At 45.4% G+C, this 25,749-nt stretch overlaps 1 protein-coding gene across 4 annotated transcripts in view; it reads left to right on the forward strand.

Annotated features, from left to right (window-relative positions):
- Positions 1-541: 541 nt before the first annotated feature.
- The window catches only part of SEC16A (SEC16 homolog A, endoplasmic reticulum export factor), a 35,947-nt gene continuing 10,739 nt past the window's right edge, over positions 542-25,749 (forward strand). For 2 of the 4 annotated variants that reach the window (XM_036393695.2, XM_036393698.2), the window contains exons 1-22: positions 542-630; positions 4,612-8,375; positions 9,018-9,160; positions 11,486-11,571; positions 12,258-12,387; positions 13,745-13,943; positions 14,973-15,138; positions 15,538-15,680; positions 16,111-16,172; positions 16,389-16,527; positions 16,786-17,028; positions 17,259-17,356; positions 17,828-17,909; positions 18,063-18,180; positions 18,403-18,514; positions 18,739-18,844; positions 19,294-19,434; positions 19,530-19,643; positions 20,228-20,429; positions 20,634-20,873; positions 21,540-21,628; positions 22,020-22,081. In XM_036393695.2, the coding sequence (XP_036249588.1) occupies positions 4,683-8,375; positions 9,018-9,160; positions 11,486-11,571; positions 12,258-12,387; positions 13,745-13,943; positions 14,973-15,138; positions 15,538-15,680; positions 16,111-16,172; positions 16,389-16,527; positions 16,786-17,028; positions 17,259-17,356; positions 17,828-17,909; positions 18,063-18,180; positions 18,403-18,514; positions 18,739-18,844; positions 19,294-19,434; positions 19,530-19,643; positions 20,228-20,429; positions 20,634-20,873; positions 21,540-21,628; positions 22,020-22,081 (6,368 nt within the window). In that variant the 5' untranslated portion in view covers positions 542-630; positions 4,612-4,682. Of the gene's footprint in view, positions 631-4,608; positions 8,376-9,017; positions 9,161-11,485; positions 11,572-12,257; positions 12,388-13,744; positions 13,944-14,972; positions 15,139-15,537; positions 15,681-16,110; positions 16,173-16,388; positions 16,528-16,785; positions 17,029-17,258; positions 17,357-17,827; positions 17,910-18,062; positions 18,181-18,402; positions 18,515-18,738; positions 18,845-19,293; positions 19,435-19,529; positions 19,644-20,227; positions 20,430-20,633; positions 20,874-21,539; positions 21,629-22,019; positions 22,082-25,749 lie in introns of all 4 variants that reach the window. The other 2 variants (XM_036393697.2, XM_036393696.2) reach the window with 2 other exon arrangements.

The raw sequence follows: 25,749 nt of genomic DNA on the forward strand, positions 1-25,749 counted from the left end.
GCTGTTGGACACGTGCACCCCAGCCTTCCCCAATTAATATGCCTTTCCTAATTAGGCCCCTACGGACGTGCAGGACAGGACCTCGCTGTGCAGCGAGCCACAGCTTCGCTCTGTGAGGCAGAATCTCATTCCCCGTGTCTATAAACTCGGATTTCTCAGCTCCGCGATGGGCAGCGGCTCCCCCGGGAGCGGCCCCGGAGCGGCGGAGCTCTGTCCCGCCCTGGCGGCCACCCGCGCCACTGCACCCGCACCGGCCAACCGGGGGCACCGGGGCCCGCACGGAACCCTCACGGGGCCGCGCTCCACCACTCCCCGGCCTGGGGGCGAGATCGCGACGGCACAGGGGAGGCACCGGGACGAGGCGCCCGAATGGGGCTCGAACCGTGACCTTCCATCCCGCAGCCGCCCCAGCCGGGACTCGAACCCGCGGCCCCTCCCGCCGCCGAACAGCAACACCGCCGGCTGCGCGCGCCGCCGTGACGTCATCACGCGCCGCGCCGTGACACGTCGGCGGCGGCGGCGGAAGCCCAAGCCGGATGTGCCAAGATGGCGGCCGCCGGCGTTGGGGCCGTGCGGGGCGGCGGCGCCCGTGCCCGCTGCTGAGGGGCCGCGGCCGGCAGGGCCTGCCAGGTACCGCGGGGCGCGGCCGGAGGGAGGGCCGCGGGTCCCGGGTGGGCTGCGCGAGCAGCGCCGGGCTTGAGGTGCGGGCCCCAGTGTCCCCGGTGCCCACCCCGCCGTGCCTCAGCGAGGGCCTCGGGACTGTCGCAGCGCCGGGAGCCGGCGGGTCCCGCAGCCCCGGGCTCGGCCCCCGGCCCGGCTGGGGCGGGCTGTGGTGCTGCAAGGAGGGGCGAAGGCGCTGCCGCAGTCGCGGGCCGCGCTGCCCGGGGCTTTCCCCGCAGGATTTGAGGTGCTCCGGGCGGTTTCGAGCGGGGCGGCGGGACAGGGACGATCCGCGGGGCTCCGAAGGTTTTTCCCTGGGGTGCGGCGGGGAGAAGGTTCAGACTGATGCTGGCTATCGTGTGTCCCCTCCGACAGTGCCGGGCCCGGGTCAGGGCTGGTTTTGAGGCTCTCAGGTGCCCCAGGTCGGCGCAACTGGTGCTGACTCAGGAGTGCGGCTCCCGGAGAGCCTCGGCACCGCTGGGCTGGAGAACTGTGAGCCAGGCTCCTTTCGGAATAAACGGGAACGCTTTCTGCTGCTTCTGGGCTTTTGAGTCCCAAAGAGCTGTTTTGATGGCGTGACGGGCTGGTTTGCGTTGGAAGGGACCTTAAAAATCATCAAATTCCACCCCCTGCCATGGCAGGGGCACCTTCCACTGGCCCAGCGTGCTCCAAGCCCTGTCCCGGGACACTTCCAGGGATCCAGGGGCAGCCACAGCTGCTATGGGCATTCCCACCCTCACAGGGAAGGATTTCTTTCCCTGAGATCTCATTAAACTTGTCCTGTGCCTGTTCAAAGCTGTCCTGTCGCTACATTTTAACAGGAAAACATTTGTAGCTCTGGTTGCTGTTGAGGAAAAGCCTGGTAGGAATCTGTCAGGAGAGTGAATGATGCAGAATGTGTTCAGTCTGTCACCCACATGTGTGCAGATGTGCAGCTGTCTACATGAGATAAAACTGAAAAAGTACTTGCTGATTTTAAAGCTGCAAATCTCATTTTTCCAGCTGTTCCTGTATTTGAGATTGCAGTGGGTTGTTTTTTGTTTCTATTTTTGTTTTGTTGGTCAATTTGTTTTTACTAGGAATCTGTGTATGTGAATATGTTATTTATTGTTTGCTTCATGTGTGAGGATGAGAGTTAATATTAGTCCTCTCTCACCTGCTTTATGGGCATGGTTATTCTGTTTAAGAGTAATTTATTTAGATAGGTTTAAATCAAATTTGCCCCCAAAGGAATTATTTCTTAATAGATGAAGCTATAGAGCTCATCAGATGAACTTAATTTTATGGCCTTGTCTGGAGGGTTTTAATCTTTTTTTCCTCTTTGGCAATGTTTTTTTGGTGTGCCTGGAAACACCTTCTGCAATTGTTACTCCTGGTGACTCATGTTTAGCAGGCTGCTCTGCTTTATCAATTAATAAACCAGCTGAAATATGAGAATTTCCAAACTATACAAAGCAGAGGTGGATTGCTCTTAACTTGTGTAGTTATTTCTAAATCCCTTAAAATCAGCATTTCTGTTAATCCTGGATAAGGCACAAGGGAGGGTCAGTAGCACTGAGTTATCTTCTGTTTAAATTACCTGACATGGACACGTTCATTTTGTTTGGACTCAGTTCCTCAAATCTTGCTTGCTTTTACTATGTGCAGTCTGTTAATATTAACTTTGCTTCTGAGGAAGCTGATCCCTCATATTGAACCTCTGTCATGCACCATCAAAGATCCTGTCAGAGGAATGGCAAGTAAAAAATAGGACTTAAAGTAGGACTTTACACTTAATATTCTTATTAGCTAATTACTAGTGCTGGCTGTTACAAAAATATGGTAAAGTATTAAGACTTTATTTTAAAATAAGACACTGCAAGGAATAAAGTCCACATTAGACATTTGGAAGTGGGTATTTGAGTTGGCTTTTGTGCTCAGCTGTATTTTAGAAACAACTTTTCTATGAAAAACAGAGCTATTTAGTAGATACCAATATTTTGGTCAGTGAAGTTTGTGCTTTCCAGGACATAAATGCCTTGGCAGATGGTTTAATTAGCTTTTCCCCAACCCAAAGTATGCTCCATAAACCCATGTGTTTATTTGGAGGGGAGAGAGGAGTTTTTGAAATCTGGATAATACAACAAAGAACACGATGGAGAAGAAATGGAGATGCCCAGAGCAGCCAGAGGTTCCTTCAGCATGTGGAAACTGGGGTGGGTGTTCAGGCAGGATTTCCTGGAAACGTGACTGGCAGCAAGGCTGGTAAGCATGGCCAGCTGGAAAAGCTTCACCTCAGGATTGGAGCAGGAGAAAAGATTGCAAAGTCCTGAAACATTTTTGTAAGCATTCCTTGATGGAATTCAGCAGCTGTGCTTTGAAAAGAACGGTGAAGGCACACGCAAGTAATGCATGACAGTGATGGAGCTCTAATGCCTCTGTTGAAATCTGTTTTGTTGTCCTTCCCATCTTAATAAAACACAGATTTATGGAGTCTTAACTCTAGATATTGCTGTGGGATATATGGATATATGGATATGAGGGAGAAATTGAGGATCTCTGTTAACCCTGAAAGAGGGACCTGGGTTATACACAGGCTGTTGGAGGCATTTTTCTTTAGGAGAGGTTGCTGCCCAGTAAAGGCTGAGTGTGGTGGTACTTCAGTGTGCTTTTTATTGGAATTTTTTAGCTGTAAATCTCTATGAAATACATGTAGTGTTTTTGATAACAAGAAACCCCAAGTGCTTTGCATTTGAACTTCTCTGTAACTATTACAGCTTTGTCCTGATTACAAACATCTGACTTTTCTGGCTTCCCATTTTATTACTCTTACTGACAAGATGCTGAATCTTATAAGAACTCCAAATAAGAATTGCACAGCTTTTTTCTTTTATAAGCAGAAATGCATCTGGTGTGGAGCAATTACTGTGGGTACTTCACTCTGCATATTGTAAGCAATATTTGTTGTGTACTATGAGAAAACAGGATTATCATGTGCTGCTAAGGCTTCACTGAGCTCCACTGGAAACTGATGAATTTCTCTGGTTTGTCAGCCTCCATCCTCCCCAGATTGTTAACCGGTGATAAAATTGAAAAAGACACCCTGATGAATTTACTGAGCTTCCTGTGTACCAGATTCCTGCCTGGTATTGTTTGGAGCTGGGGTTGGATTACTTCCGAGCGTGTCCTTTCCACCCTGAGGTGCAGCTGTAACCCTGATACTGTGCCAGAGTCCCAGTGGTGTTAAAGTGAGAATGCTCATTGATAGCATCAAAAAACATTGATGATTGTTTTTCTGTCCTTAAGTGCACATTTGCTATGCAGCATTCATCTAGAAGAGAGAATATTTGTGATGAAGATGCTCTTGCCTTTCTCACAATAAATAACAATACTGTGTCACACCATGTTTTCCTGGTTAAACCAAAAGTTTAAGGGTGATAACATCTGATGAATTCCTTCTAGGGATGCTTCTCATCTTACCTGTGAAAAGGTCCAGTCACATGGAGTGCCAGTGCAGCAGGGCTGAAGATCATCTCTAACAGAATTAGAATTAGATAATGACTTCTCAACTCTTCATAATTAAATTGAGCAGGGCATGGTGCTGCAGGCTGTGTTCCAGCCTGGTTGCTGTCCTGTCTGTGATGCATATTTCTGGGAAATGTAACAGTGGGATGCCACTGGAGGGTTTGACACTAGTATGGGTCTGAACTGTGTGTCATTAGTCTTACTTGGATCTATTTAATAGAATTGTTAAATAATGTGCATTGATACCACACAGCCTTACACTTCATTAATGCTGGACTGGATTTAGAAATACAATGGAGTCTGTCAGTTCCTTATGCATTCTGAAGAAAAGGGAGATATTTTCCACTTCAAATTCTTCGAGTGATTTTGTTTCTAGAATAAAACTTGCTTGAGTGCTGCATGTATTGTGAGACAGAGAACTGACTCGTACCTGTGTTGTCTCAGCAGGCCAGAAGAAGAAGCCTCTGCGCTGCCTCCGCAGGTGGTTTGTCACCGTGTGACCCTGCCAGGAGGCCACCATGCAGCAGCCACCGCAGCCTGTCCCTGCGGGGGCGGCTCCTCCTCCTCCCGCCGGCGTGGCTCGCAACATGTACTGGAGGAACAGCCCCCTCGGCAGGCGGGCAAACGCCGCGGCCGCGCCGGTGCAGCCCGTGACAGACCCGTTTGCCTTCGGCAGGCAAACCCCGCAGGGCTCCCCCTCGGATCACCCACCCAAGGGCAGCGCTGCGGCAGCGTTCCCGCAGCCCGCCCGCGCCGGGGACAGCCCGCATGGACCACACACCTCTCTGCCAGCTCCTGTGGCTCAGGCGGGGATAGGCACCAGTAGCTTTCCCAGTGTTCCAGTTCCTTCTCCGTCCCCGGGGTTTGTTATAAATAGTGCTGCAGAAGGGCATCCCAATGCTGATGTTGGACTCCGCGGGCCTGCAGCGCCCTTGCATTATAACCCAGGAGCAGCAGTGGAAAATTCTTTCAGTGTGCATCCTGGAGTGGTGTCTGCAGCGAACAAACCTGGAGCTAGACAGGATGTTGGCAGAGATCCAAATGATGCAGCTTCAGCACCCAGCACAGCAGCGCTCTTCCCACCACCTCCCCAGCAGCCTGGGCCCCAGTGGAGGCCTGTCCCAGGGAATCTGCAGTCTCCAGTTCGGAATTTTGTGCCCTATCCTGAGCCGTCTCCTCAGACTGACGTTCATAACATTTCTCAGCCTTCCGTCAGCACTTCTCACCCTCCTCCACACACAAATGTCCCACAGGGTCCTGGGCACCAAGGAATTCCACAAAACATCGTGCAAGCGCCTTTACCCGCTAGTTGTGAGAAGAATGGCAAAAATGGCCCTGCAAACAGCAGTCATCACATGAACAGCATCCAGCCTGGAAATGTGTTTAGGCAGAACACAGACATGACCAACCCTTGGTCAAACCAACCTTACCAGGAACAGTTTTACCCACAGCCACTTTTGCAAGACTCCGGTTTTGTCCTTCCCACAGCTCAGGAAAACAACCCCAAAAACCAGTCTCCAGCTATGTCTGAAACATCAAATAGATCTATTCCCACGGATCGAGATTCAGGAACTCTCTCTATGTTCTTCAAAGGGGATGAAGCAGAAAATGAAGAAATACTTTCATCTGAAAAAAAATATGTAATGGAGAAAACAGAGTTTGATGCCTGCCAGCAAAATCCGGCCTCCCTGTATCACCAGCCTGTGCATCCTCAGCAGGTAGCAGCCAATATTCTCTCTCAGGCACAGCTGGGTACAGCTGGTGAAATGGTACAGAAAGGAATGGATGCCCAGTACTTCCCTAAACTTGTCAGCCACCAGGAGGCACAGGCTGCTAAGCACTCTCTGTTTGCTGGTGATGACAAGGCACAGATAGGTGACCCAGCTGCTGGGTCCCAGTATGAAAACGTGGAGAACCTGGAGTGCATTCAGAATCAGGAGGTGCTGCCAAGTGAACCCCAGAGCATCAACGCTCCATCCCCTGCTGCTGGTCCTGATCCGTACAGGTACGGATCCTTCCCGGGTCAGGTGCTTCCCAAGAATGCTGTGAGCCATGCTGAAGGAGGACCAAACCTGGAGGCACCTGACTCCTTACCTCACCCTGGCCGACCAGACAGCGGCTCTTCCAACTACAGCAGCATCAGCCACAGGAGCACTTCCAGCTCTGCACGGCCCCCGGAGCAAGTAGGTACATTTATCCAGCAGGAAATTGGGAAGCCTGATGAGGAATCCTCTGCCAGCTTCTTCAAACAGATTGACTCCTCTCCTCTGGGAGGTGATTCAGGAGAACTGAACCTCAGCAAGAGCTACCACAGCAATCTATCCCAGCCGCCCACTCCAAGTCCTCCTAAGCCTACAGGAGTGTTTCAGACAAGTGCAAATAGTTCTTTTGAACCTGTGAGGTCCCATGGAGTTGGTATAAAACCTGCAGAGATCGACCAAGCAAAGATGGTGGTTGAATTAAGAGAGAACCACTCAAACCAAAAGAATATCAAGAAGAACACAGCAGTGCCTGCTGCATCCCCTGGCAATCTTGAACAGCCACCAGATAATCTGGAAACAATTTATATGCCTCAGGTACACCCAGGGCCTCTTGCAGGCGCTGGGGAGGCTGGAAACACGCTGCACTCTGGACCTGTTGTGGAAAATATACAATCAGTATCTGAGAGACGCTCCTCAACCAGAGCTCAGGGAGCAGTTAAGAAGTGTGATAGCCCAGCAACAACTTTATGGGCTCACAATGAGTTACCAAATTTTGGGGGAAATGTTCTCCTAGCTCCTGCTGCTCCTGCAGTGTATGTACCTGCCAAACAGACTGTGGAAGTCATTCAGCCACCAGAAGAAGGCCTGTCTCATCAGCAGCCATGTAAACCAGGGACTATTGCTGTGCAGCACTCCCAGGATGGAAATATAGCTTTTGAAAATCTTGAGAATCCTCCCAAAATGGGAGAGGAGGAAGCACTTCAGTCTCAGGCAAGTTCTGGTTATGCAAGTTTATTGTCTTCTCCACCTACAGAGTCTTTGCAAAATCAGCCTATCCTGATTGCTCAGCCTAATCAAAGCTATAACTTGGCTCAGCCAATTAATTTTTCTATTTCTCTATCTAATCAGCTAAGCAACAATGAAAACAATCAGCCAATGAAGGACTCTGGAGTTGGGGACAAGCCTGCGATGGGTCCCCAAAGTTCACATGCTGGTGGGGAAAACATGCCATTACCTGTGATGCAAGTTGGATCTCTCTTAGTTAATGCACTTCCAAATACTAATCTGTTAAAACATAATTTATTACAAAGTCCTGTTAATTCTTCTGATGCTGCTTCTAATCAGCCTGCAAACTTGCTTATGAAAACTCCTCTTAATTTGACTCCAGAAGGGCAAAAGAATGTTAATGTGGAAGGCCTTGTTCCTGAATTTGCTAGCAAGCCAGGGTCTAACTCATCTGTTTCTCCTGGGACAAATCTTCCCAGTGGAAGTGCAAGTGGCCTGGTCCCCCCTGTTAATTCCATAGCACAGGCTAATAATTCTGCAAATCAATCAAGTAGCAAAGAAGCTGCTGGAGTGCTGGACTTCACAGTGCCACGGACGTTGGAGAAAAGCAGCACAAGTAATTCTGTCCAGGTGCACAATCAGTCACCCTCTGGTGCTCCAGTCCAACAGGCAGCTGGTGCTGGTCAGGTGCGTCCCGAGGTGCCTGACAAACAACATTTCTACCAACAGGTGACAAAAGATGTGCAGCACCAGGCTGCAGCAGACCGAGCTGCACAGCCACAAATGCAAGCAGCTCAAATGCAGCCACCAACATCTGGGCAGCCCTCAGTTCCTGCAGACTCCCAGATTTCCACAGGGGCTAAGGCCATGCAGCAGGGGGACAGCCAGGTGCTGGGTAACCGTCCCCAGCCTGGGGGGCCCCAGGAGGCAGGTTCAGCCCAGCCAAGGTACGAGCAGACGAGTCCCAGCAAGCAGCCGGTGTCAGAACAGCCTCCAGGTGCTCCAGCTGCCACTGCCCCTCCTGCCACCACTGCTCAGGCAGTGCCACCCAACGGGCAGCAAGACCTGCAGCGTCCACCCCCTCCTCAGACCCCTCAGGAAGCCTTTGGTCCACCCCAGAACCCTTACTACTACTACAGACATCCTTACGATGCTTACCAGGCTCCATATCCACCACCTTATCCTCCTGCAGACCCCAGGACAGCAGCTCACCTTTATTACATGGTAAGTTTCTATTTTTCCTTTTTTTTCCCCCCTTAGTATGTATTATTCATTTTCATTTTTGAGTTATGAATTTAAGCAGTCGTGTCACGATCAACATTCAGCAGAGCATTCACGTTAAGTGTTTAAGTGTAGGGAAAATCTGGGCAGCAGTAACAAAATTGACATTGCAAAGATTATGGGAACTTAAATGGTTGCTGATACCAATTCCAGTTGGTACAGATGTCAGCTCATAGCAATTTGTTTGGAAAAAGTTGGCAGTCCAGTTGCTCAAACTTGGTTCCTATCTGCTGCCTGAATTATTGATGGCTTAGTAGAATGGTTGAAATGACTTAAGCCTAGACATAATTTTTTTTTCTTAAGTTTAGGATATTAATAACTTGACTATAACTCCTGCCACAAAAAGTAATCAAAGCTAAGCTGTAGTTTATTAACCTCCATTTCTTCAGGTGTCACTGCTGTGGTGTGAATGGTGATGTGTTTGGTTTGAACTGTTCATTGTGGAGGTGTGAAGCCTTTTCCCTTGCCTGTGCTCTTGCAGGAGGACAGCTATGGCTCACTGCTGTGGTGTGAATGGTGATGTGTTTGGTTTGAACTGTTCATTGTGGAGGTGTGAAGCCTTTTCCCTTGCCTGTGCTCTTGCAGGAGGACAGCTACGGGCAGTACGACCCCCGGTACCGGCACTACGAGGGCGGTGCTGCCTACATGGAGCCCGGCAGTTACCGCTACCCCGAGCCCGAGCGGCCCAGCTCCAGGGCCAGCCACTGCTCTGACAGACCTGCCTCCAGGTGTGTGATTGCTCAGCTGAGCCAAGATTTGGGTACCCCAAAGCAGGGAGGGTAGTGGTGCCTGTTGAAGTTTTGCAGCATAAACCACAGGGAGGAATTCAAAACCTCTTTGTGTGCTGCCTCAGGGATGGATGGTATCAAATGCCATGTCTGGGAAGGATACAATTCCCCAGCCTTTCCTCTTGCTTGTTGTTCCTTTCATTCAGTTCTTTGGAGGTTGTTGGTGTTTCTGCCAGGCAGGAAGTCACTGTGATAGCCTCAGTGCTGATGTTTGCTGTGAAAGAGCAGTGCAGGTCATGGGGTTATTAATCAATACTCATTTATTTTCTGCCTTGCACTTAAGCAGGGGCCCCCTGGTCTGTTAATGAATGGCAGTTTTGCACATTGGGTGAAATTTGCCTTGCAGCACCATGGATACACAGTGGTTCAGGTGCTCAGAAGAGAGTGGTGAGTCAGGTGACAGCATCCTGGTGCTGTGTCAGGTCCATTTGTGTACAATTCCCTCAGCTGTGGATAAGCTTTCCTCACAGAGCTCCCAGAGTGTGGTCTGGATGGCAGAGGTGCTGTGTGGGCATGTCCCACCCACTCATTTCACTATTAGGGAAACTTAAAAGCCTTGATCTGTCTGATTAATACAAAATAAAGACATTTGAGAGAGGAGGAACAATGTGTTCAGATGCTACTTGAAAATATCAAATAAAAGCAGGATTAAATCTCTAACTCAAGCAAGAAGCAGCAAATTACCTTGAAGAGATTGCTGCTTTCTGATGATAATTGTGTAAGTTATTTGTATGAACTTCAAATTAATGACAAAATGTTACTGTTACCTGCTGAGGAGTTTGCAGTTTCTAACAGAGAAACTCCAGTTACCTGTCTGGAAATGATTAAACCCTTTGTAATGTTTGTCTGTTGTTGGTAGTTCACTCATGGAGCAGTGATCAAATTACAAATATCACATTTTATTTACCATCTCCAGAAGATTATAGATGTATTTTGGTCTTGAGGAGAACAAAACAATGGCTGTAGCTCCATGTGATAACTTTTACCATTTTCTTAAGTGAATTTAAGTGCGCTGTGAGCTCTTGAAATGAGATGATAACCTCTAGCAGCACTTCCTGCTGTGTCCTCTCCTGAGGTGCTATTTTTAGAAGGGGTTGAAGTTTCTGTACGTGGCAGTGGGCAGATCAAAGCCTGTTAGAAGTGGCTGTGTCAGGGCTGCTGTGTGAGTGCCAGTGCAGACAGACAGGGACTGTGGTGTGGAGCTGCAGGGCAGCAGAGCTGTGTGTGTGTGAAACTGCCCTGAATGCGCAGTGATGGCACAGCAGCTTTGTAAACTCTGCTTGCAGAAAGGAATGAGATCTCTCTGGAGGAGACTGGGGAGACTGGTTGGGTGGCTCAACCTGATGTGATAAGATCAGAGCTCCTGTGCAGAGTGAGTGCTGTGTTAGCAGGCTTCCCACACTCCTGGACTCGCTGCGCCGCTTTGGAGTTTGCACTCTGGGTTGTAGGACCAGTTGTAGGGAAAGGTGGAAGTTTCCATCACTCCCAACTGGCATTAAATACCTTCACCTGCTGTGTGTGTGCCCAGGTGTGTTTGTGAGGTTCATGCACCTGTGTTGGTACAAACAGACGTGGATGTATACATATATATACATTTATGTGTGTGCACATACATGTAGACACTGCATTTTTCATCTAACATTCATCCTCTGGCTTTTTTCAGAAATTCTAGGATGATTTGAAAATGTTGTATAATAAAGGCTCATGATATTTAAAATAATGACCACATCTTTCTTTTTTTCATCAGAAGAAATGATCTTTTTGTATGCACTGACTCTTACTTTGCTGTCTTGGTTTTAGCCAGGTTTTTGTGCTTGTTTGGACAATCAGCTCTGTAAATGAGTATTTTCTTCATCATGAGCTGTATAATAAAACACTGTTAAATTTAGGGGAGCTATTATTTCTTAATGAATTGTTAAATTATCGACTTCTCTGTTGAGACAGTTCAAAGGATGCTAATTATAGCAGTAGTTTCTGTGAATAATTGTCTGTAAGTAATTAAACTTATCACCAAAACAGTTTATAAAGCCACTAAATTATTGTATGCTAAGGGCTGTCAGCTTTCAATGGCGCACAACAATTTAGTGGTATATTGGGTTGTAAAGTCTTAATTTTGGGACTCCTTGGTTTCTTGGAAATGCATTATTTTAACTATGCAACTCTGTCTAATCAATTGGGGCATAGAGTTTTTCCTACCTCCCGCTGAATTTAGAAGAGATTAAGGAGGAATAACGACTTTTTTTATACATTTTTGCTTTCTTTCAGGCAAGGGTATACAGAAGATTATTATGGAAAAGGTGGATGGAGTGATTACTATTCAGGCTATTACCCAAACTCCTATGATTATGGAGGTAAGGTCCAAAAGAACTCTGATTTTTTTTCCATAGATTTTCCTCACTTCACCCTTCAGTTTGCCTTTCCTTTGTGCAAACCCTCCATTGTAAGGGTACAGAACAGTTTTGTTCCACGTGTTTCAAGGCTGCCTTTCACTGGGGTGTGTCCTTGGTGTGTGACCTGAAGGCAAACCTGTAAAGTCAATTTTAGGTGGGTGTAAAGTTGACTCACAACTGGATTTTGGTTTTGTCCATCATTATCTAAGTGCTCACTGAGACATGCTGGCGTTGGGAGTCTGGAGGTAATTGCTTGTGTAGTGCCTGGGAGGGTTTTAAGCAACATCTGTCCACATCCTGAGATGTTTTGCTTGGCACTCTGCAGACTGATCACAGAGATTCTGTGAATGTCATAACAAATAATAGAATTGAGGTTTAAAGATGTTAGAAAAGATCTGATGGCAAACACTGACCCCTCAGGAGTAACTAACTCTAACAGCCATGTTTCTCTGAAAGGTGTGAAATTGATTTTTTAAACTTTTTTTAAAGTAAAAAGAGTGGGCATATTTATGTTGCATTAAGTGCATTGCTTTGGGTTTGCTCTGTGCTTTAGGACCAAACCAACTTGTAATTAAAGAGAAAGGAGCAGAAAAAGATTACAGACAAAACCTACCAATATCTGAACCATTTCTTTATCTTTTCCAAAGATCCAAGTCGCTGGGAACGATACCCTTATGACCCCAGGTACAGAGACCCCAGGAGTTATGACCAGAGGTACTGGTATGATGCTGAACACAACCCTTACCAGAAGAGAGAAGCATATCCATATGGCAGCAGGTTTGTCCAGTCTATCCACGTTCTCCCAGTGCTCTTTCCAGAGCTGGGGCAGCAGATTCTCTGGAGCAGGCTGTTAAAATGCAGTGTTACACATATTTCACAGTGTAGTTTCTAGTGTGTGTGTGTTGCTAGTTCTTTCTGTAGCTTTAACATAGGTCGTTGAGGGAAAACCAGATGAGCTGTCACATCACTCTGACAGAGGGATTGAAGGTAGCAGCATTTGTTTTTAAACCAGCTTAACATTCTGTGGGTTTTCAAAACACACTCTGAGTATAATGTTGGTCTTGATCTTGAATAATCTGGATGAACTCCGTGAAGGAATGTCAGTTTGTTTACTGTAACAACAACCTCTGTGTAGGCAGATTTAAGAGCCCTTCTGGAGCAGGTCCTGTGGTGTTACATTTTAGTTAAATGGTGTTCTCTGTCTCACCCCTCGAAAATGTAGGGTTTATTCCAAGCCTGTGATACTGCAGGGGGAGGATCATGGATCTGTAATCCCATTGGCCCAAGTCTCATTCTGCACCCACTTTGAATCTCCCTGTTAGGCTGTGCTGGGGAGACCAAACCTCTCTTGGCCCTTTTCTCCCTAGGCTCTCCCTCTCTCCCCCTTCTCTCTCAGAAACCAAGCAAACCCCTGATAGAGATCCGAAATTTCATCATCTGGAGATATTTGATGGTGCTGGGAGATCGATTAGGGCGTCGTGATGATTTTCAGAATTTGCTGTTTTTTATGAAGGTTGAGGGCCATTGGTTGTTTCTGTATGTGGATATGAGGATGGTCCCACCGGGGGTGGGACCTCCAATAAACCCTCATCTAATCAGCTCCTCCAGAAGCTGTGTGGAGTCTCCTTGCCTGCCTGCTGCTACCAGTGAGCACACAGCTTAGGGGGCTCCCCGGGGATCCCCCACACAAACTGCACCAAAGTCCAGTGTGACCGTGTTCACAGGGGTCCGAGGATGAGGGAAGAGACGAGGATCTGACTCCATGTTTCAGAAGGCTTGATTTATTATTTTATGATATATACTACATTAAAACTATACTAAAGGAATAGAAGAAAGGATTTCATCGGAAGGCTAGCTAAGAATAGAAAAAGAAAGAATGGTAACAAAGGCCAGCAGACTGTGATTGGCCATTAATTAAAAACAACCACATGAGCCCAATCCCAGATGCACCTGTTGCATCCCACAGCAGCAGATAACCATTGGTTACATTTTGTTCCTGAGGCCTCTCAGCTTCTCGGGAGGAAAAATCCTAAGGAAAGGATTTGCCATAAACGATGTCAGCGACAGTCCAGCTTTCCTGCCTCAGCCCCGAGGGTGCCTGAGCTCACTCCTGCTGTGTGTGTGTGTCCCTCAGGAACGAGCGATACGAGGACAACTGGAGGTACGACCCCCGTTTCACCGGGAGCTTTGACGACGAGGCGGAGCCGGCGCGGGATCCGTACGGGGACGAGTTTGAGCGGCGCAGCGTGCACAGCGAGCACTCGGGCCACAGCCTGCGCAGCTCCCGCAGCGTGCACAGCCACCGCAGCAGCTTCAGCTCCCGCTCCCAGCAGGTGAGCTCCAGCTGCACACACAGCCCGCCACCTGCTCTGCTGCGGGTGGCTTTCTTGTTTCCTAATAAGAAAATATTTCAGGGCTTAGCACGGGGAATGAAAATTTTGGTTTTTTTGAAAACGTTCATAAGCAGAGGCTGTTTTGTGATGTAGTTTTGAACTTAATGCTTGTCACAGCTCTTAGGAGAACTTTGCAGGAGTTCTCCTGCAAAGAGAGGTTTCAGCACTCAGCTGTGCAAGTTGCCCCACACACACACACAGAAATGGAAAATTTCCTCTACTGAATCCATATGCTGTTTGTGAGAACATTGCCTTCCCTGTGCTTGGCTGTAGTGGACACTTTGCCTGGCTTTGAGTCATGTCATTTTTCTCATCACAAGTTTGGCTGTGTTACTGAACTTGGGATGTATTAAAGGACTAACTCATATTAATATGATGTTATTTTGACTTTAAAAGCAAAAACCAAAGCTAACTGACTACTCATCTACTTACACCACAAATACAGATACATGAAAAGCTCAGAAAATATTTGGCTAATTTTTGAGGTACAGTTTTTGCTCATGTAATGGGTCATTTCACCTGTACTTGGTTCATCATGTTACTTGGAAGTTTAGGTACTTTTCCAGTCCAAATTCCAATTAATTCAGTAGTGTTTGAAGCAGTATTGGAAATCATTTGGGCATTAATCTTTAGGCACCTGCTGTCATTTGACATTTGTTGGGGTTTTTCAGTTGGGATTTTCTGTCTGTTACAGCAGAGGTGAGCATTCATTCTGGCCCACAGTTGTTGGTAACAGAACTGGTGCTGTAATCTTAACTTTTCACACGAGCACGTAGAAATTCTGTTGTGAGAGAACTGAACATGCTTGGATGTGAACAGATCAAACGATGGTAAAAACATTGGGGGAGAAGACAAAATGATTAATTATCACAGAAGGGTCACACAGGGGGGCTTTCTGCAAGGCTGTGTGTGTGCAGTGCTGCTTGCTGAGTGTAACCCCAGCTAACCTGGCTGATGTGCCCTGCCTAGAGCCAGCTGTACAGGAGCAATCACGATCTCACTGCCTACGAACCCCCTGCACAGGCAGTGCACGCAGATTATCCCTACGGAGGGTATGAGCCCAGCTTTGATGGACAGCAGCCCTTCCCAGACTATGGCTACCCTGCTGAAACAGCCTGGTCAGCTGTGGAACAAGGTATGGAGCAAGGGGAGGGAGGGAAAACCTTGCTAGAGATACAAAACACTTCCTCTGGAAAAGCTTTGCCAAGGTGGTGATGTCTGTTTGGCTCTTTGAAGATGTGTTATGTGTTTGTACAGAGATGACAGGAATGTGTCTGATACTATCAAAACCCCTGCACTGAAAAAAAATAACAAGATTTTAAAGTTCTGGGGTTTAGTTATTGCAAATCTTCAGGTTTGGGACTTTGGGATTATAAAGGAACTGATTGTTTCTTAGAAAGTTCAGGCAAATTCAGTAACAGGGTGTTTTCCACTAACACTGCAGGATTATTGAATTGGGTAAAATGCATCAGCAAGTTTGCGTAGCTGCAGGGCAGGTTACCTGTTCTTATTTTATCTTTTCTCCCCGTTTCAGCACCTTTAAGGCCCTCAACACCTGAGAAATTTTCAGTGCCTCATATCTGTGCCAGGTTTGGGCCTGGGGGCTTCTTAATAAAAGCACTGCCAAACCTGCCTTCTGAGGGTCAGCCAGCTCTGGTTGAAATCCACAGCATGGAGGTAAAGTTTAGAAGGAAAAATGGGAAGTAATGGAATAAAGGTCTTTTTTTTTGGAAGGGAAATAGGGAACTTGAATCTATAACTTCCTGATTTCTCTTCTTTTTATGTCAGTGCATGTATCTTTGTATGTTTGGGCTGTAATCATAAGTAAAACAGTAAATTTAAAAGTTCCTTTCCTCTGAGAGATGACTTAGTCATGATGAGATCATCCAGCTCCTTATAATTTTGTTCAGGACGATGTACAGAGTAATTGCATTAAAGTAGATTTCATAATTCATCGTCCTTATGCAGGTTGTGACAAAATCACCCTTTAAATTTTGCTTAAGGGGCTTAATTACATGATGGGTCATGTTCAGCTCTGGGGGTTTTATCAGTAAAAAGCAAAATTTAGAGTTACAAGAATTTCTTATGGATTATATTTGTGTTTCAGACTATGTTACAACATTCTCCAGAGCAAGAAGAGATGAGAGCCTTTCCTGGTCCACTTGCTAAGTATGTCCCTACAGTTTTCAAAAATAATTTTCCTACTTTCAGAAATTATTTCTTCATTGCAAATTACAGGATTTAAACTGACTTGAAATATTTGTGGCTTTTCACCTGCCTAAATAATACATGAGCTTTAAAATTATTCCTCAGAGTAATTACAAATAATGACCTGAATGTTTACATTTGTCTCATTAAAAACTTTTTTCTTTTTTTTTTTTCCAGGGATGAGACCCATAAAGTGGATGTTATTAATTTTGCACAAAGTAAAGCTGCACAATGCTTTAAGAATGAAAATTTAATTGACAAAGAATCTGCAAGTCTTCTTTGGGACTTTATTGTACTGTTGTGCAGGCAGAATGGGGTATGTCTCACTGCTGGAGTTTTTATCTGTCCTAAAGTGTGTTGTACACAAATAGTTTTTGTGCAGAGATCTGGAATTTGTGTTCTAGTCATTGATCTTGGGATATGTCACAGACTGAAGGAATGTGTAAACTGGGCACTCACCCTCAGCTGCTCAGAGGTGCTGATGTTCAGATATTGCTGTTGAAGTGCCAAATAAAATGCAGGCAGTGTTGAAATAACAAATTTCTCAATTTTTGTTTCCTCTCCACACACACAGACCGTTGTGGGAACAGACCTGGCTGAACTTCTGCTCCGAGATCACAAAACAGTGTGGCTTCCTGGGAAGTCCCCTAATGAGGCAAATTTGATTGATTTCAATAATGAGGCTTTGGAACAAGTGGAAGAGGAATCTGGTGAAGCCCAGCTCTCTTTTCTCACTGATAACCTTGTAACCACCGTTGACAGTTTTGAGAAGGAGACTGAGAGATTCAGGGAGTTGCTGCTTTATGGCCGTAAGAAAGTGAGTGCCTGTGCTGCTACTTATTTTTGTAGTGCATGCAATATTTCATGGCACTGTATTACTCTGATACAGAAATTTATACCCTACAGCTCATAATCTAAAGCAAAATTACAGTGTGTTAGCTTTTATCTAAACATACTTTGATTTGATCACAAATCACTACTGTAAAACTGGTTTTTATGAGTAATATGTGAAGCTATTCCCAGGAAACTAATTTGTGTGTTTATTAGGATGCTTTGGAGTCTGCCATGAAGCATGGCTTGTGGGGTCATGCTCTGCTCCTTGCCAGCAAAATGGACAGCAGGACACATGCAAGAGTGATGACCAGGTACTGGGTTGCTTTTTGATTAGTGAAATTTGGCTGCCTGTTCTGCTAATGAGGTGGAGAATTCAAAATCATGGGTTATCCATAGTAGTTAATGCAAGATGTGTGCTTTAATTTTACCTGTATTTATTTGTTAATTATTACTTTTTATTCTGGGATCTTCTGGGTATAAATTTAGACCTGAGAAGTTGTTCTCTGCCACTTGATCCATTTAAGGAGTATTTGAACAATGTCATCTGTGGCCTTGCTTGGAAAAAAACTGCAAAAACTCAACTGTCAATTTTGTTAATATTTTACTGATAACATTTTACTTTTGAACATCACCCACTGGGTAATTTCCTCTTCAGTGCAGTATTTTCACACAGCACTTCCTTCTCTTGGGCTAGGTTAGATTAATTGCCACTGAGAGTTGAAGTACATTTTAACTGCTTACCCCACGTCTGTGTTTTGTTTTTCTCTGCAACGTCTCTGTAGATTTGCCAACAGTCTCCCAATTAATGACCCTCTGCAGACTGTTTACCAGCTCATGTCTGGGAGGATGCCAGCTGCATCCACGGTAAGATTCACTGGGAGCTGTAGGGAGGAGTGGAGTTCCCAACAGAAATCCTTCCCAGAATGTCAGAGAAGTTGGTCTGGTCCTTTTAAGGTTGAAACACTTTAACCATGCAGAGCTCCAGTCACTGATTTGACTAAATTCTTCTAATTTTAGTGCTGTGGAGATGAGAAATGGGGAGACTGGAGGCCTCATCTAGCAATGGTGTTATCCAACTTGACCAATAATGTGGACTTGGAATCCAGGACCATTGCGACCATGGGAGACACTCTTGGTAACTCTTGGGGAAATGAAGGGTGGTGACTGAAGGAAAAACTTTGATTGCTCAGCCTATTTTTTTGAAAACAGGCAATTTCTTTATAAAATATAAAGTGGAGCAGTTCTATATGGGCTTGTCTCTATTGTGAAGGCATTTGAATGCAAAGCCAAACAATACAGGAAGGACACTGAATTTGCCACTGGAATATCCTGAGCTCTGTCCATTATTTCTCTACAGCTTCTAAAGGCCTGCTGGATGCTGCTCATTTTTGTTACCTTATGGCCCAAGTTGGGTTTGGAGTTTACACAAGGAAGACAACAAAGCTTGTCCTAATTGGATCAAATCACAGGTTTGACTTTCTTTTTTTTAAAGCCCAACTTTCTCAATGCAAAAATGAAAGTTTGAAAGACTGAATTGCACTGTTCCCCTTATCCTCACTAGCTGGTGTTGAGATAACTGTTTGGTGTCCTGTCTTGCAGAAGTTATTTTGTGTCTAACAGAGCTGTGTGTCTGACAGTGACAGTTCTGTGTTTGTCAGCTCAAATTATATTTTTCTTCTCCTGTTTGAAACAGCTTGCCATTTTTAAAGTTTGCCACCAATGAAGCCATTCAAAGAACAGAAGCCTATGAGTATGCACAGTCACTAGGAAGTCAGCCTGGCTGCTTGCCCAATTTCCAGGTGAGGAGCAGTTCCTGTTTTGGTTTGGTTTCTTTTTTGGCAGATGTCATGCTTTTAATCTCTCATGTTCTGTAGTCAGTGGGGCAAATATTTTCTCTGTTTTAACATGAAATGTTCATGGATAGTAATGCCATATAGCTGTTTTCCTGTAGTCATTTCATTTTCATTTTTTTCATCTCTACATCCTGAACTTCTGAATTTTAACAATAAATTGTAATTCTGTATTCCAGAAGAAAAGTCCAGCAGAATATGCTGGCACTAGCTGTAGATAAATAGGCAACTTCCAATGGATTCATTAGGTGGAAGAAATGAATTGAATGCTTTTTCCTTTAATTTTGGATGGGATAATGAAATATCTGAGCTTTCAGCTGAAATGTCAGACTGCCTTTTATTTGTTACCACCCAGAGTGTTGCGATCACTTGTTTTATTTGTCCTGTTGCCTCCCCAGGTTTTCAAGTTCATCTATGCCTGTCGGCTGGCTGAGATGGGCCTTGCTGCCCAGGCTTTCCACTACTGTGAAGTGATTTCCAGAACTGTCCTCAAAGATCCACATTACTATTCCCCTGTGCTGATTGGCCAGCTAATCCAGGTAACATGAGGAAGAATGAAGTGTTTGTGGCTGGATATTGTAGGTGGGAAGCTGTGGCTGATGAACTCACACTTGGCAATGGTTCCTTTCCACAGATGTCCTCCCAGCTGCGCCTGTTTGACCCTCAGATCAAAGAAAAGCCAGAACAGGAATCTTTTATTGAACCCCCCTGGTTGGTGACGCTTCGACATGTGGATGGACAGATCAAGGTATGGTGTGTGCTTTTCAGCATGAATTATTCTGTATAAAGGATTAGTGTAAATCCAGTTTTTTAAATGCTTTTGTTTACACTGCTAATCACAGAAACATGGGAAGTGACCTAATATATTAATGTCCTAAATGGCAAATGCTATGGTGTAAACCAAGTGAATTTACCACACTTCAGTGCCCTGAGATTCAATACAGAATAATGAAAGTTATGAGAGACAGGTTTTTCTTAATACCATAATGCAAGGAGAACTGCAAAACTCATTAGGCTGCAGTAATAAGGGGATCTGCTTGCCATGAAAATATCTCATGTGTGGATTGGTGTTGCTAGATTATAACACTGGAAATAGTTATTGTCTGTTTAAAGAGATGTGTTAGAAATTGGAACCCTGAGCTAATGAACTGTGTTTCAACCCTTTAGATTATTGCTTGATCTTGGCTTATAAATGACTGACAACTCGTTTTTCTTTGACTGAACACTAAAAAACCGTTTTCACACCTAAGATTTCCTTTGCTTTGTGTTCCCTTGCTTCTGAACTGATTGTCTGGTAGAGATGAGTTAACAATATCTTGTTTTTTCCTGCAGGAGGGTGCAATAGCCTATAACACAGACAGGTCCACCCCCCCTCCCTATGAATGCAGCACTCCCAGCTCTGAGCTGGACCGTGCCAGTCAGTGTGATGGGGGAGGAGGCCGTGACGTGGGGCCAGGTGCTGAAAATCCTTTGCTGGCATCCTTGTTACCCAATATGGCTCAACAGATGCAGAGCGTGCAGCTGATGCCTTCAGGTTGGTGTTTCATATCCTTTATGAGAGAGAGAGAGAGGGAGAAAACAAAGGGTTTGGGTTTCTGATACAAGAAACCACTTAAGGGGCTGGTTGGAGCAGGGAGATTTCACTTCTGCATTGTATCATTCATAGGGTAAAAGGTTCACACTGGAATTTCTGCCTAATTTTAATTCTGGTTTGTTTGTTTGTTTTTTCATGCTGCAGTACCTCAGGCTGTCCTTGATGGCTCAGCTGCCATGATTCCTCCTGGTGACCAGGGAAGTGTCCCCTTCTACCCAGTGGCTCCTCAGCCTCTTGGCCCAGGACCTGGCTTTGCACCTCAAGGGTTTTCAAATCCATATGGAACTGAACCATCCCCACTATATTTAGGGACAACACTACCCCCAGGAGGGCCACCACAAGAAATGGAACCACAGCCAGAAGAGCAGACAAACCTGGAAACAGGTCTGGGATCTTAATAAACAGCTTTCCTTCCTTAGAAAGGGAATGAAGTGTTTCAGGGAATAATTCAAAATACCTCAGTATTTTAAAAATAGTCATGTTTTGGGTAATGAAATTTAAAAGCACCATGTAATGGTATGGAAACATCTGTAGAAAGTTGTAGTCTTCATCCTGCTTTGTTGGCCTACTTTAAAAGAGAGCTCAGACTCAGCAGGTGATGATTTAGACCTTGACAGGTGATCCCTGAGTGCAGTGAGATTGGCAGTTCTGTTTCCAAGGGATATCAGGGATTTCTGCCTCTGGACATGACTTTCTAGGACCCTGATAAGTTTTAACTCTGTGGCAGTAGAGCCTGACACATGTGGAGTAAAGGAAACTTAAGTTTGTTTAGAGTTGGAGATGTGAGGAACTTCTAATTGCTCCATCCTGATGGTTAAGTCCCTCAGCCTGCTCTGGCCTGTTTAGAACAAACACAAACCCAGACAAGAGAAAAAAAATCACAGCAATTGCAGCTCTCATTCTTTAAGAAACCATGTTCTCCCTAGCACAAAACTCATAACTGTGAAAACTTTTGCCTTAAAACTATTGTGGGGTTTGGGGGTTTTGGTGTTTATTTTGGTTTTTTGGTTGGTGTGTCCCTGCTAACATAATATAATTATTTTTTTTAAGGAATGCAGAGAATTGCCCCAGAGTCTCCTTCACAAAACTCCTTCCCTGAGCAGAGAGAGGATGATTTCTATGGCAGGATGGCTAACATGGTATTGTTATTTCACACATTTCTTCAGCTGCATTGCAGCACAGTGCAAACACAAGAGGATTTGGGACTGTGTATTGCTCTTCAGCAAGACTTGAAGCTTGCTTTTTAGATGTCCCCAAAGAACCAGATTAAATGTCTTTGTGTGCAAAATCTTGATAAAAAATTAATGCTGTGTCAGATATTTATCTGCTTGTTTATTATGCATTGATGTCCTGGCTTTATATCCAACCAGGCAGCAGGACAAAGATCCATCTTTAGGTTTATTTTGTATGAACTTTTAGGTCTGTTCTGTTTATGGATTTTTCAAAGAAGGGTTGTCTTTTAGCAAGGTGGAATGTGATCCATCACTGCAGCAGTGACAACTTTTGCTTTCCTGTGTATTTGTCACCCAGGGCTACGGGCGAAGGTCCCGAACAACCTCGGAGTCCTCTGCTCATTCTGTGGGACGAGAGAGATCCAATAATAAAGCCTCTTATTTGGCCTTATCATAATGCAGAGCACTAGGGCTCAGGAGCTCAGTCCCTGGGTAGGGACCGGGTGCCCGAAGCTCGCTCGCTCATGCCAAGACCACAGGGCTACCATCTAGCAAGCATGGTGATTATCAGCTCTATAGTGATTGCAAGCTCTCAGGATTTCAGCTCTGCTTGCTAGGTAGTGGTGCCCTGGGCTTGAGGCTGCAGCAGACGGAGAGAGAGGAGAAGGAGAAGGCGCAGGCTGTTCCACGAAGATGGCTTTATTTGGGGAGGTCCGTGAAGGGTCTCTGCTCTTCTTCTTTCTCAACTAATGGGGTACAGTATGCTTCTTTTATAGGGTTGGAAAGGATCCAAGCTTGACCAATGGGTAAGGGGTTAACATGACATTGCCTTATAGGGTTACAGAGGTAGGTTAAGGGGTGGAGGACAAGAAAACAGGAATTTTCTTTTGCTGTTTCAGCATTCCTATTGTTCATATCCTCCATGGTGCTTTTCCTAAATCTATGGGGTTTACTACAACTCCACTTTCTGTTTTTACAAAAAAGGCATTCGCTATAGTTCTTTTGAAACAGTGAACAAGGCACGAGAACATAGCTAACACAATAACAACTACAAGGAGAATCAACAACATTCCCTTAATCAAGGATGCAGCCCATCCTGTTAATCCCCATTGCCCAAAAAGTTCATTGACCCAGTCTGGGATTCTTTCTACTTTCAAGTCCTTCACGAGATCTTTCAGTTTCTGGATGTTCGCATGGATGGATTCCGAGCGTGAAGAGAGGTTGAAGCAGCACATCCCTTCGAAGTCTTCACAGCCGTGTCCATGGGCAAGCAGCAGGAAGTCGATTGCTGCTCGATTTTGGAGCGAAGCCTGTCTTGTGGTTTCTTCTTCCTTTAAGAGATCACTCAAGGCTGCAGATGTAGCGTTAGCTTGTTTACTGAGCCAGCACCCAAGGTGATTGATTTCACCGAGGGCTTTAGCTGCAGCTACCCAGGGTAAAAACAGGGAGACAGCAATCTTTTTTGGTTTGTTCCAATCGTATAATTTAGGATCACAATTTTCATCAAATTCAGTATAGGACCTTTTTTGTCGTTTTGATTCGCTTTCTTTTTTCCAATTATGTAACAGGGTGATGTTTGGTGTAAGGGTAGAAAGTTTTCCAAGGGTACAGGGACCTCCCTGGAGTCGGGAGGGGATCCCAGCCCATACTCTGTCACCACAGATGAGAAACATTCCCTTGGGTAATACTTTGGGATGGAGAGAGGACACAGAAATCACACGAGCCGTGTAATTGCACTAATCGTGAGAGTTATAGGCTTTGTTAATTGGTGATATCTCTTTTCGATATGTGTTTTTGTTCTGGTCAATTTCTGGCCAATTGTTTTTTGGACGTCTAAAGTAAAATTTGACGCAGTATGTGGCCTTGGAGGACCCCAACAGATCTAATTCTTGGGGTTCCTCTCGAGCATCTGGCAGAATTTTTGTCCACTCGTCCCAAGTATCAACCACATTGGGTCTCTTACCTGTGGTGCGGAGAATCTCTGAGTTATAGACAGGCCAGTCATCTGCTACAAAGGGAATTCCTACTAGACATGTGGAAAGTGGGTTATCAATGCTTCCCATGGACAAGCACATGTTGTCCTGTTTTAATGTTTTTGCTAAGGTTACCCAAACATTATGGCTAGGCTGTGGGCTAATCCAGCCGAAGGCATGCGGTACGGTGAAGAACATCCAGGCAGCAATGAGGACAGCAGCAACGGAGATATTTTTCATCTTTGGGCAGGAATAGGGCTTCTGATAGGGAATATAAGCAGAATTTGTTATCTTTATGATGAGAGGGTTTTCTGCCTTGTTCTTTTCTTGTTCCCCTCCTCCCCCCCTTTTTCTTTTAATTTCTAAGCTACACTATGGGAGGAGGAGTGGGTAGAAGGTTAAGGGGTTTTAAAAGATTAGGGATGGGGAATAACGGTGTTTCTTTTTTTTTTTTTTTTTCTTTTTTCTTTCTTTAAATACAAAAAAAACCCAGTGTAACAACATATAGTTCAGAGAACACTTTTGTGTTAAGGCTATCTATGGTCTGATGCAGCAGACTGTTGTTTAGCTTTTCAGTTTTGTCTGCTGTCTTGTAATGGGGTGGTCTGTTCTTGTGTTTGTGGGTATTCGGCGACGTCTTCGTCTCCAGGCAGAGCTGGTTTGGTTTTGAGGTGGTCTTGTGTTTGCCTCTGGAGCGTTCTTGTCCCCGTTTGCAGGAGTAGTGTTCTCAGTGCCTAGGTATGGCTTTATGTTTTTTCCGGGGTACCACCTCGGACCGGATGGTAGTAGCACGCACGCATATCCTCTACCCCAGGTAATCAACTGGTGAGGCCCAGAAATTTGGTGTGTTTCAGGGTCCTTCACGAGCACAGGTGGTTTCTCAGTGAGCTTTGCTTGGGTGGTATTTGCAAAGTGGCGAAGTATTGGTGGGTCAGGCTCTGATGCTGTACAGTTCAGGAAGTTGATGACGTAGAGAGCCTTGCAAAGTCTTTCCACTGGAGATGTGATTCTCATGTCTCTGTTTTGTTGATCAAGGACTCTTTTGAGGGTTTGATGTGTCCTTTCCACGATGGATTGTCCTGTGGGGTTTACAGGTATGCCGGTCTTGTGTGCTATTCCCCATTCACTGAAGAACTCCTTTAACTTGCAGGAAGTGTAGGCTGGTCCATTATCTGTTTTAATCTCTTTTGGTACACCCAGGGCGGCAAAAGCAAGGAGAAAGTGTTTTATTGTGTGCATGGTATTTTCTCCTGCATGTGATGATGCAAATACTGCTCCTGAAAACGTGTCGACCGATACATGCACGTATTTTGATCTTCCAAAAGGTGCGAAGTGAGTTACATCTGTCTGCCACAGCTGGCAGCTATTCAGACCTCGGGGATTGACTCCCATCCCCATGGATGGTATCTGATAGTTCTGACAGTTCGGACACGTAGCCACGATAGCCTTTGCCTGATCCTTTGAGAGCTTAAACATTCTCATAAGGGCAGGTATATTTTGATGAAAAAACGCGTGTGACAACTTTGCCTGGGCAAAGATGTTAGGAACATTAGCAGTTTCTGCTGCCATTGCTAATGCATCCGCTTTTCTGTTGCCTTCTGCAACAAAACCTGGGAGGTCTGTGTGTGACCTCACATGCATTATATGGTAAGGTTGCTTTCTGTGGGAGATTAGGGATATTAATTTAGAGAGCAGTTGGTACAACTTTGGATTAGAGACCTCTTTGAGAAGAGCATGTTCTGCTCTCATCGCTATCCCAGCGACATAAGCTGAATCTGTAACCAGATTGAAAGGCTCATTTTCAAACTTTTCAAAGGCTCTGACAATGGCTGCTAATTCTGCGATCTGTGGAGATCCCTCCACTATCTGTATGTCAGAGTGCCAATCTTGTGTTTGGGGGTCTCTCCATGTAACCACCGACTTGTGGGAAGACCCTGAGCCATCTGTAAAGAGTGTTAGAGCCTTGAGAGGTTTTCTACTTTGGATTTGTTTTGGAATCAAATGGAAGGTTACATCAGGGTTAAAGAGTTTGTGTTTTGGGATCTTAACTGAAATTTGGCCCGTGTAGCTATCCAGGGCAAACTGGAGGCTTTCATTGGTCTGGATCAAATCCTC

The sequence above is a fragment of the Molothrus ater genome, chromosome 20 (assembly GCF_012460135.2).
Source record: "Molothrus ater isolate BHLD 08-10-18 breed brown headed cowbird chromosome 20, BPBGC_Mater_1.1, whole genome shotgun sequence".
In the NCBI taxonomy this organism is placed as follows: domain Eukaryota; kingdom Metazoa; phylum Chordata; class Aves; order Passeriformes; family Icteridae; genus Molothrus; species Molothrus ater.